At 36.5% G+C, this 13,082-nt stretch overlaps 1 protein-coding gene across 49 annotated transcripts in view; it reads left to right on the forward strand.

Moving 5' to 3' along the window:
* The window catches only part of RIMS2 (regulating synaptic membrane exocytosis 2), a 729,498-nt gene that overhangs the window by 416,927 nt on the left and 299,489 nt on the right, over positions 1–13,082 (forward strand). For all 49 annotated transcript variants that reach the window (XM_063816523.1, XM_063816526.1, XM_063816527.1 and 46 more), the window contains one exon: positions 2,212–2,365. In XM_063816523.1, coding sequence (XP_063672593.1) covers positions 2,212–2,365 — 154 coding nt within the window. The remainder of the gene's footprint in view (positions 1–2,211; positions 2,366–13,082) is intronic.

A 13,082-nucleotide genomic window follows, 5' to 3' on the forward strand; every position in this document is an offset into this window, starting at 1 on the left:
AATGTTGTCAGCTAAGGAACCAAAGAGTGGTAAAACTAAAAACCCTTCTGTATTTCCAGCACTTTGGGAGGCCGAGGGGGGCAGATCACCTGAGGTCAGGAGTTCGAGACCAGCCTGCCCAGTGTGGCAAAACCCTGTCTCTACTAAAAATACAAAAATTAGCTGGGCACAGTGGTGGGCTCCTGTAATTCCAACTACTTGGGAGTCTGAGGCAAGAGAATCACTTGAGCCCGGGAGGTGGAGCTTGCAGTGAGCCAGGATCGCGCCACTGCACTCCAGCCTGGGCGACAGAGTGAGACTCCATCTCAAAAAAAAAAAAAAAAAAAAAAAGCTAAAATCCCTTGTGTGACCTTTGGGAGGAAGGGTCACACAGTTGTTAGGAGCAGAGATTCTGGAGCTAGCTGCCTGGGTTTATATTCCTGGCACTACCACTTCTTAGCCTTGTGTCTTCGAACAAGTTATTTAACCCATCTGTGCTTCAGTTTCTTCTTCAGCCAAGTAGGAATAATACTAGTATGCAACTCAGGGTTAATATGAGAATTAAATAAGTGTGTTGTATTGTGTGTTTGTAATCCTTTCGAACACAGTACCTATAATTTTGAAAATGACTAGAGAAAATTTAGGAAGAATGAAACAACTCCAGGCATGGTGGCTCACACTTGTAATACCAATCCTTTGGGAAGCGGAGACAGGGGGATAGCTTGAGACCAGGAGTCCAAGACCAGCCTGGGTAACATAGCAAGAACCCCATGTCTAAAAATAAATAAAAAAAGAAATTAGCCAGGCATGGTGGTGCATACAGTAGTCCCAGCTACTCAGGAGGCTGAGGTGGGAGAATTGCTTTACCCTAGGAGTTTGAGGCTGCAGTTAGCTATGATCGCACCCCTGCACTCCAGCCTGGGTGACATAGCAAGACCCTGTCTCAAAAACAAAAAATAAAGAATGAAATATTAACTTGGCTGTATTGCTTCTTTACCTCCCTTAGATAAATAGTAATTGATCTTTATGTGGCAGTTCTTGTAAACACAAAGCACAAACACTGTCACTTGCACAACCTCCTAAAAAAAAATAGACATTCATTTCTACAGACTTATATTTTGGGTAAATTTTAAAAATATTCCTATTATAAAATTTATATTATAATATGGTTCATATTTAAAATCCGTTCTTGTTTTTTTCTTTTTTTGTTTTAAATCTTTAGCAGGATAGTATGATAAATACAGAATTTTAAATAAGACAGGCTGATTCAGTTTACACCTCTTTCACTTACAAGCTGGTGGGACCTTAGACAAGTTCTTTTAACCTTTGTTAGCCTTGGTACTTTTGCTTATGAAAATTAAACAATAAGACGAAGCTAGTAATTTTTTAATAATTATGACAGACAATATGGCACGGTTCTTAATACACAGTAGGCACTTCAATTGTAAGAGTTAATTTTTTTTAACTTTTAAGTTCAGGGATACATGTGGAGGTTTGTTACATAGGTAAACATGTTTCATGGGGTTTGTTGTGCAGATTATTTCATTACCGAGGTATTAAGCTTAATACCAATTAGTATTTTTCCTGATACTTTCCCTCCTCCTACCCTCTACCCTCCGATAGGCCCCAGTACGTGTTATTTGCCTCTGTGGGTCCATGTGTTTCTCATCATTTAGCTCCCACTTAAAAGTGAGAATGCGTGGTATTTGGTTTTCTGTTCACACATTAGTTTGCTAAGGATAATGGCCTCCAGCTCCATCCATGTCCCTGCAAAGAACATGATCTTGTTCTTTTTTATGGCTGCTTAGTATTCCATGGTGTATATGTACCATATTTTCTTTATCCAGTCGTCACTGATGGCCATTTAGGTTGACTCTAAATAAAAATGCTTTTTAAATTCTAAAATGATATACAAATATTAGTTATTATTACAGTCATTTAAAATGAAAAGTGTTATTTTTGTAATGGTAAATTTGATAGACTCTAGTAGTGGGTAGTCAAGGGTCAACAAAATAAATGTCTTAGATATTTAAAACTATTAAATCACTAAGAAGTTATAAAAGTTTATTTTTTGTCAAGAACATATTGACAATTTTGCAACGTCTAAATGACCTTGTTTTTCATGTAATAGCATTACTATTATAATTATTACTACAAAAGTTATAGGACCATTTAACATAATTTCTTTATTATTGGTATATTTTAACTGTCCTTTGTCTCTTGGGTTTGTAGATTTTAATTGAATTAGAAACAGCATTATTAGATGATGAGCCACATTGGTACAAACTTCAGACGCATGATGTCTCTTCATTGCCACTTCCCCACCCTTCTCCATATATGCCACGAAGACAGCTCCATGGAGAGAGCCCAACACGGAGGTTGCAAAGTAAGTTTTACTAAAATTCTTTCATATTTTTATTGTATTTTCCTAATCTTGAGTGATGTATGTGATAAAGAACTTGAAGATATCTTTGTGAATATTAATAGTCATTTGTTAGTGTTTCCATAGCTATGAATTGTTTGAAAACAATTGTTTGAAGCTTTTGAATTGTTTGAAACACTAAAATAAGGTTGTACCCATAACATTCACCTATCACAATGTTGAAGTGGTTTATATTTGTATTTTGGATGATATGGCACCAAATAAGCATATTTACATTTAAATCTTAGTGCTTAGAATCCTAAATATAGGAATAAGATGGCTAATATGAGTTTAGCCACATAGTTGTATACACAAAATTATCATTTCCTCCTTTATTATTCTAGGTATTTTATGAATATGTAGTATACCAAGTATACTATAGTGGTTGAAACCATGAACTTTAATTCCAGACTACCCTGAGTTTAAATATTAATTCTTACACTTTAGAACTGTATGTCTTGTGGCAGATCCTCTCTCTATGCCTCACTTTCTTTGTTTATAAAAGGGAAATAGTAATACCTGCATTACAGGGTAGTTATAAGAATTAATTAGTCTCAATAATATAAACTGATGTTATTATTACTATTGTTATTATCATCTACCTGCACATTTTGCCCTGGATTTTACAGTCTGAAATATGAAATAGAATTACATCACTCCATAGATGCTTAAAATAAACTCAGAAATATTTTCCAGATTGAATAATGACATTGTAGGCTTTTCGCCCCTAAAACTCAGGTCATTATTTTTCTAATGAATCTACTATTGGAGACCGAGGTGTATGCATACTGTTTTGCATAGTATTCATGGGGTAGTTATATCTTTACGGAGACAGCATGCTCCAGTTTTAGCAACATTTTGTCAAGTGCTGCAGGACTGATTGACATTAACCAAATTTTAGAAGTATAAATTTATAAACACAAATGCCATGTCATTTATTAATCATGGGAAGTATAGCTGGTAACTTAACAAATGAGTATTGTGTATATGGATCACACCCTTCTGCTGAATAGAAGAATACATTATATATGTTAGAAGTCTGCTTGATTAGTAGAGAATTAGAGGTAAGGATTGATCTTATGGGATACTTAGTAGTCATAGGAAAGCCTAGAGAATTATTTTCACTCCTTTTTAAAATAACCTCTCTAATTACTGGAATTTTATTTCCACTTAATACAGTCTTGTACCTTTGGATGGTATTAATTGAGCACTAATTCTACAGCGTCAATGTCTTTCAGCCTCCCCACATAGTAAACACCCATACACTTCTATTTTCAAATGTCATTACGACATCCTTTGTTGTAATAATTACGTTACAATGAATTGTATGTAAATTAATTTTATTCTTTGTGACCATTGTATCTATTCAGTACTTTCTCTCTGAATTACAGTGTAGGATGGTGGGTTACTACATGATGATTACTACTGTATGTACCAACCTAATATATTTTATGTACTAATTCTTAAAGTTTATAGGCTGCTAACACTTGCCAGCATCTTCTTTTCATTCAGGATTGGCCTTCAGTTTTTACAGCAATAGGTAATAGATTGAGGACTCTGAATACCTGAAACGCTTAAATCCACCAACATTTTTCATTTTTTTCCCCACACTACTTAGGGATAGTGGATATGAGAAACAATGAGATTAGAGTACTGGTTAGCTGTATGTGTCATGGATTTTCATGGAATTATTATAATTTATCTTGTAGCTTTTAATATTTTCACATCCCCATATGATCTTTCTGGTACTTAGTAATAGTATTAAACTTACCCATGGGTAATATAATGGCTGCGTGTAGTACCATGTCAGTCTTGTCACTATCAACTAACCTCTAATAAATAATTTATTAATGATATGTAAGCCTGAAGATAAGTAAAAACATGTACATACACATAAAAGAAAGAAACAAAAACTAGGAAATAACATTTATGAATAGATAGAAAGCTAAAAACCACATTACCTTTGGCTAATTAGGCTAATAGGATGTATTAGTCATAATGGAAGGTACAAGTTAGAATATGAATAAATAAATCTACTAATATGTTATAAACTCCTTTGATGACAAGAACCTCCTTAAGGGTTTTTCTTCATCCAGTGGATAAATATTGCATTTAATTTTAAGTATATGTATCATATTTCAAAGATCGTGATCATATTTGATAGAACATACAGATGAACAGTTATCATTAAAAGTGTGTAATTCCCCTTTGGGGAATTACATTGGAATACAATGAACAACTCTATGCCAAAAAGTTAAACAACATTACAGAAACTGATCCATAAAAAGCTAAAAATCTGAATAAACCTATAATAAGTAAAGAAGTTGAATTAATGAATTGATAATGAAAAAATCTTCCCACAAAGAAAAACCTAGCCTTCATTCTTGAATTCTTTTAAACCTAAGAAAAGAAACACTAATGTTTCTCAAATTCCTTGATAAGAAAGAGAAAGGGAATACCCACCAAATCATTCTATAAGGCCAGTATTTTCCTCATACCAAAGTCAGACAAACACATTAAAAGAAAAGAAAACTACAGACCAATATTCCTCATGAACATACACACAGACATCTTCAACAAACTATTAATAAATCGAATCCAACAGTGTATACAAAAGATTATATACCATAACCAAAAGGGATTTATCCTAGTAATGTAGAGTTGATTTATTATCCAAAAGTCAATTAATATAATTCAACATATTAACAGAAAAAAGAACAAAAACCACATGAATATATGAAAATATGAAGATAAAGCTTTGGCAGAATTCAATGCTCATTCACAATTAAAAAAAAAAAGTGAATGGTCATAGAAGAGAACACAGTAGGCCTAGAAGAGAACCCTCCACAAAGTAGGCATAGAAGAGAACTTTCTGATGAAGACCACCTATGAACACCCTTTAGATGACAAACCATATTTCATGGTAATAAATGCTTTCCCTCTAATATTGATAACTAGGAAAGGATGTCTCTTCTTATCACTTCTATTCAGCAGTGCACTAGAGATTGTAGTTAGGACAGTCAGGCAAGAAAAATACATAAAAGGCATTCAGAATGGTGAGGGAGAAGAGAGAGAAACTGCCTTTATTCACAGATGACATGATTCTATATGTAGAAAATTCTAAAGAACCCACACAAAAACTACTAGAACTAATAAACAAGGACAGCAAGGTCCCGAGATACATGAACAATATACTAGAATCTATCCATTAACATTTTAATACTGAAATTAAGAAAACATTTTTGACCAGGTGCAGTGGCTCATGCCTGTAATCCCAGCACTTTGGGAGGCTGAGGCAGGCAGATCACTTGAAGTCAGGAGTTTGAGACCAGCCTGGCTAACATGGTGAAACCCCATCTCTACTAACAGCAGAAAAATTAGCCGGGCGTGGTGGCAGGCGCCTGTAATCACAGCTACTCAGGAAGCTGAAGCAGGATAATCGCTTGAACTTGGGAGGCAGAAGTTGCAGTGAGCCAAAATCATGCCACTGCACTCCAGCCTGGGTGAGAGAGCGAGACTCCATCTCAAAACAAACAAATGAAAAACAAAAACAAAACAACAACAACAAAAAGAATGAATTAAATTTTACAAAAGATGTTCAAACTCGTACAATAAAAAATCACAAAACATTGTTCAGAGAAATGAAAAAGAGATATAAATAAATGGAGATGTATTCCACATGCATGAATTAGAACACCCAGTATTATTAAGATGGTAGCTCTTCCCCCAATTAGTCTACAGATTAAACCCAATTCCTATCAAAATCTAAGCAGGATATTTTGCTGAAATTAGTAAGCAGATTCTAGCCTTTATATGCGAAAGTATAAGATCCAGAGCAGCCAAAACAAATCTGGAAGATGTATATTTCCTCATTTCCATACTTATTGTACAGCTACAGTAATTGCAGTGGTGTAATACTGGCATAATGATAGACCTATAGATAAATTGAACCTAATTTAGAATTAAAAATTATATTCATGGTCAGTTGATTCTCAACAAAGGATCCAAAGCAAATCAATGGGGGGAAATAGTTTTTTGTTGTTGTTGTCTTTTTACTAATAATGCTGTAACAATTTAATATCCACATACAAAATAGTTAATTTAGACCTGACCTCACACTATACACAAAAATTAACTTAAAATGGATAATAGACCCAGCTGTAAGAGTTAAGACTATAAAAGTCTTCAAAGAAAACATAGGAGAAAAATCTTCATTCCTTTGGGTTAGGCAGAGTTTTCCCCAAAACACCACCAAAAGCTTGATCAATAAAAAATAATACATTGGACTGCATCAAAATTTAAAATATTTGCTTTTCAAGACATCATTAAGAAGATTTTTTTAAAGCCTCAGGCTGGGAGAAAATACAGTCATGTGGCAGCTAATGACCAGGTTACTTTCTGAGAAATGTGCCATTAAACATTGTCATCATTGTATGAACATCATTGAGTGCACTTACACAAGCCTAGGTGGTGTAGCCTACTATACACCTCAGCAATGTGTTATAATCTGTTGCTTGTAGGCTACAAACCTGTACGAGCTTGTTACTGTGCTGAATACTATAAGCAATTGTAACGCAATGATAAGTATTTGTTTATCTAAACGTATGTAAATATAGAAAAGGTACAGTCAAAATATGGTATAAAAGATTAAAAAATGATATACGTGAATAGGGTACTTATCATGAGTGGAGCTTGCAGGACTGGAAGTTGTTCAGGGTGAGTCAATGAGCAACTTGGTAAGTTAATGCAAAGACCTAGGACATTACTGTATACTACAGTAGACTTTATAAACATTGAACACTTAGGCTACACTTTATTTATTAAAAAAAAGTAATTATACTGTGACATTGTGATGGCTATGACATCAATAGGGAATTTTTCAGCTCCATCATAATTGTATGGGACCGCTATCTAATATACAGTTAGTTGTTTACTGAAACATCATTATACAGCACAATGTTTATTTGTGAGTCATATATTTGACAGAGGACTTGCATCCATGATATATAAGGAGCCCTTAAAATGCAATAATAATAAAATAATAGTGCTGTCAAAAAGTGGGCAAATACTTGATAGTTATTTGAAAGATTAAAATATATGGATCACAAATAAGGCCATGAAAAGATGCCCAACATCGTTAGTTATTAGTGAAATGCAAGTTATGCCACAATTACATTACTTAACACCCACTAGAATGGATGTAATAAAAAAGAAAGATGATAACAAATTTTTGCAAGAATGTGGAGAAATTGGAACCCTCATCCATTTGCTGATGTAAATGTGAAATGGTACAGCCACTTTGGAAAACAGTTTGGTCTTTGTTAAAAAGTTAAAAATAAATTTACTGTATGGACCACTAATTCACCTTCAAGAGAAATGAAAGTGAATGTTCACTGAAAGACTTGTACGTGAATGTTCACAGCAGCATTAGTCACAATGATTAAAAGGTAGAAATAGTCCAAATATTCATCAACCGGTGAATGGATAATAAAATGTGGTATATCCTCACAATTGATTTCTATATATAACAAGAAAGAAGATACGGCTACATACTACAATATAGTCAAACCTCAAAAATATTATGCTAAATGCTGAATGAAAGATGATACATGCAAAAGGCCATGTGTCCTGTGATTCTACTTATATAACATATGTAGAGGTGACAAATCTATTGAGACAGATTAAGTTAGCAGTTGGCTGGAAGTAGCAATAGACACTGACTGAAAATGGGTGTGAACAATCTTTTGGGGGTGAAGGAGATATTCCAACATTAGATTGTAGTGATGTATACACAAATTTTAGAATTTACTGAAAATTTCTGAACTGTATACTTAAAACAAATATTTATGTTATATAAATTATACCTCAATTTTAGTCAAAGCCAGGCATGATGGCTCACACCTGTAATCTCAGCCTCTTTGGGAGGCTGAGGTGGGAGAATTGATTGAGCCCGAGAGTTCGAGACCAACCTGTACAACATAATGAGACCCCATTTTTACAAAAAAAAATAATAATTAGCCGGGTTCAGTGGCATGCACCTGCAGTTCCAGCTACTTGAGAGGATGAGGTGGTAAGATGGCTTGAGCCTGGGAGGTCGAGGCTGCAGTGAGCCATGATCACACCACTACACTCCAGCCTGGGCAACAGAGTGAGACTCTGTCAAAAAAAAAAAGGGGGGGGGAAAGGGAAAGGGAAGGAAAGGGAGAAGAGAAGAGAAAAGAAAATGCAGTAATAAAACTACAGAATAGATACAATCTCAATTACAGTAAGAGATTTTAGTACTCCGCTGTCAATGTTTATAGAACAAATAGAAGGCTTGAAGGTTTTATCTGACATTTACAAAACATTCTACAAGTCAGAAAACACCTTCTCTCCAAGTTCATTGAGAACATTCACTAAGGTAGACCTTAGTCCTGCCCAAACAAGTATCGATAAGTTTAAAAGTACTCAAGTCAAAGTTTGTTATCTGATCACGATAGAAATAAATTAGAAATCAATAACAGAAAATCTCTGGACAAGCTTGAAATATTTATAAATGAAATAACACTTCTAAATAGCCATGAATCAAAGGAGAAGTTAAACAGGAAATTAAAAATTATTTTGAACTGAATGAAATGAACACCTAATGTATCGAAATTCATGGGATACAACTAAAGCAAAACAGTAGGGAAATGTATAGCATTAAAGACAGACATATATTATTAATACCAAAAAAAATCTCAAATCAGTGACATGTTTTCACCTTAACAAACGTCAAAAAGAAGAACAAAATAGACTCAAATTAAGTAGAAGAAAGGGAATAAAAGTCAAAATAGAAATAAGTGAAATAAAGACAGAAAGTCAATTGAGAAAGTAAATCGAACCAAAGGTTGGATCTATGAAATTATCAATATAATTGATAAGCCTTTAGGCAAAATGATCAGCAAAGAAAGAAGACAAATTATCAATATCTGGAAAAAGGTGATATCAGTACACATTCTACAAATATTAAAAAGACAGTAAGGGAAAATTGTGAACAACTTGATGCAAATACATTTGACAACCTAGGTGAAATAGAAAATTTCCTTGAAACACACAAACTTGAGTCTCTCCCAAGAAGAAAGAAATAACTTGAGTAGCCCAATATCTATTTGAGAAATGGAATTTGTAGCTAAAAATTTTCCCTCAAAAAAAATTTCAGGCCCGGATGACTTTATCAATGAAGTCTGCCTAACATGTAAGGGTGATAAAATACCAATTCTTTACAAACTCTTGCAGAATATTATAATGTTGGGAATACCATCCAGCTCATTTTATGAAACAAACATTACTCTAATACCAACAACTAACATATTAAAAGAAATCTGCAGACCAATAAACCTCATGAAAATTTTAGCAAATTTAGCATATTAAATTTAGAAATACTTTGCAAAGTAAAAATACAGAAAATTGAATCCACAATACATAAAAGGGATGATATATCATGACCAAATGTTTTTTATACCACGGATGCAATGTTTAACATTTGAAAAACAGAATGTCACTCACCATATTAAACTAAAAAAGAAAAAAATTATATCATAATCTCAAGAGATCATCTCAAGAAAGAGCATTTGATAAAATCCAATGTTCATCCCTGTAAAAGACCCTAAGTAAAGTAGGATAGAAAGGAACTTCCTCAATCCAATAAAGAACATGTATCAAACCCTACAGCTAAATCATATTGGTAAAAGACTGCATTCTTTCCTCCCAAGGTCACAAATGAGAAATGATGTCTGCCCTCCCAGCTGTTATTGAAAGTTGTAATTGTGATTCTAGCTTGTATCATAAGGCAAGAAAAATCAAATGCATCCAGATTGAAAAAGAAGTAAAAGGGTGCTTATTTGCATACATGTTCATTCATATAGAAAGTCAGATGGGATCTATACAAAAACTATTATAAGAAGTGAATCTATCAAGGTTACTGGATATAAGATCAAGATACAATATCAATTATTTCTATGTACCAGCAATAAACAATTGAAAATTGAAAAATACAGTGCCACATCAAAAAGTCAATTCACCACGATCAAGTATTCTTTATCCCTGGGATGCAAGATTGGTTCAACATGCACAAATCAATAAATGTGATTCATCACATAATCAAAACTAAATACAAAAATCACATAATCATTTCAATAGATGGAGAAGTGGCTTTCAATAACATTCCACGTTTCTTCATGTTTAAAACTCTCAATAAACTAGGCATTGAAGAAACATACTTCAAAATAATGAGAGCCATCTATGACAAATCCATAGCCAACTTCATAGTGAATGGGCAAAAGCTGGAAGCATTTCCCTTGAAAACTGGCACAATTGCTGGCAAGATGACCGAATAGGAACACCTCTGGTTTGCAGCTCCCAGCGAGATCGACGCAGAAGGCGGGTGATTTCTGCATTTCCAACTGAGGTACCCAGTTCATCTCATTGGGACTGCTTGGAAGTGGGTGCAGCCTAAGGTGGGCAAGCCAAAGCAGGGTGGGGCGTTGCCTCACCCGGCAAGTGCAAGGGGTTGGAGAACTCCCTTTCCCAGCCAAGGGAACCCATTAGGGACTGTACCTTGGACTCTGGCCCAGATACTGTGCTTTTCCCATGGTCTTCACATCCCGCAGACCAGGAGATTCACTGCAGTGCCCATGCTACCAGGGCCCTGGGTTTCCAGCACAAAACTAGGTAGCCATTTGGGCAGACACTGAGCTAGCCACAGGAGTTTTGCTTTTCATACCCCAGTGGCACCCAGAATGCCAGCAAGACAGAACCATTCACTCTCCTGGAAAGTGGGCTGAAGCCAGGGAGCCAAGTGGTCTGGCTCGGCGGATCCCACCTCAATGGAGCCCAGCAAGCTAAGATACACTGTCTTGAAATTCTTGCTGCTTGCACAGCAGTCTGAGCTCTACCTGGGACGCTTGAGCTTGGTGTGGGGAGTTGCATCCACCATTGCTGAGCCTTGAGTAGGCGGTTTCGACCTCACAGTGTAAACAAAGCAGCCAGGAAGTTTGAACTGGGTGGAGCCCACCACAGCTCAGCAAGGCCACTGTGGCCAGACTGCCTCCGCAGATTCCCTCCTCCCTGGGAAGGGCATCTCTGAAAAAAAGGCAGCAGCCCCAGTCAGGGACTTATGGATAAAACCTTCACCTCCCTGGGACAGAGCACCTGGGGGAAGGAGCGGTTGGGGGCGCAGCTTCAGCAGACTTAAACGTTCCTGCCTGGCAGCTCAGCTCTGAAGAGAGCAGCAGATCTCCCAGCACAGTGTTTGAGCTCTGATAAGGGACAGACTGCCTCCTCAAGTGGGTCCCTGACCCCCGTGTATCCTGACTAGGAGACACCTCCCAGTAGGAGCTGACAGACACCTCATACAGGAGAACTCTGGCTGGCATCTGGTGGGTGCCCCTCTGGGACAAAGCTTCCAGAGGAAGGAACAGGCAGCAATCTTCGCTGATCTGCAGCCTCTGCTAGTGACACCCAGGCAAACAGGGTATGGAGCAGACCTCTAGCAAACTCCAGCAGACCTGCAGCAGAGGAGCCTGACTGTAGGAAGGAAACCGACAAACAGAAAGAAATAGTATTAACATCAACAAAAAGGACGTCCACTCAGAGACCCCATCTGAAGGTCACTGACTTCAAAGACCAAAGATAGATAAATCCATGAAGATGGGGAGAAACCAGTGCAAAAAGGCTGAAAATTCCAAAAACCAGAACGCTTCTTCTCCTTCAAAGGATCACAACTCCTTGCCAGCAAGGGAACTAAACTGGATAGAGAATGAGTTTGACGAATTGACAGAAGTCGACTTCAGAAAGTGGGTAATAACAAACTCCTCCAAGCAAAAGGAACATGTCCTCGCCCACTGCAAGGAAGCTAAGAACCTTGAAAAAAGGTTAGACGAATTGCTAACTAGAATAACCAGTTTAGAGAAGAACATAAATGACCTGATGGAGCTGAAAAACACATCTTGAGCATTTTGTGAAGCATACATGAGTATGATTAGCTGAATTTATCAAGTGGAAGAAAGGATATCAGAGATTGAAGATCAACTCAATGAAATAAAACAAGATTAGAGGAAAAAGAGTGAAAAATGAACAAAGACTCCAAGAAGTATGGGATGATGTTAAAAGACCAAATCTATGTTTGATTGGTGTACCTGAAAGTGACGGGGAGAACAGAACCAAGTTGGAAAACACTCTTCAGGATATTATCCAGGAGAACTTCCCCAGCCTGGCAAGGCAGGCCAACATTCAAATTCAGGAAATACAGACAACATCACAAAGATACTCCTTGAGAAGAGCAACCCCAAGACACATAATTGTCAGATTCACCAAGGTTGAAATGAAGGAAAAACTGTTAAGGGCAGCCAGAGAGAAAGGACGAGTTACCCACAAAGGGAAGCCCATCAGAGTAACAGTGGCTATCTCGGCAGAAACCCTGCAAGCCAGAAGAGAGTGGGGGCCAATATTCAACATTCTTAAAGAAAAGATTTTTCAACGCAGATTTTCATATCCAGCCAAACTAAGCTTCATAAGTGAAGCAGAAATAAAATCCTTTGCAGACAAGGAAATGCTGAGAGATTTTGTCACCACCAGGCTTGCCCTACAAGAGCTCCTGAAGGAAGCACTAAACATGGAAAGGAACAACCGATACCAGCCACTGCAAAAACACACCAAATTG

This window comes from Pan troglodytes, chromosome 7, assembly GCF_028858775.2.
Source record: "Pan troglodytes isolate AG18354 chromosome 7, NHGRI_mPanTro3-v2.0_pri, whole genome shotgun sequence".
Classification (NCBI taxonomy): Eukaryota; Metazoa; Chordata; class Mammalia; order Primates; family Hominidae; genus Pan; species Pan troglodytes.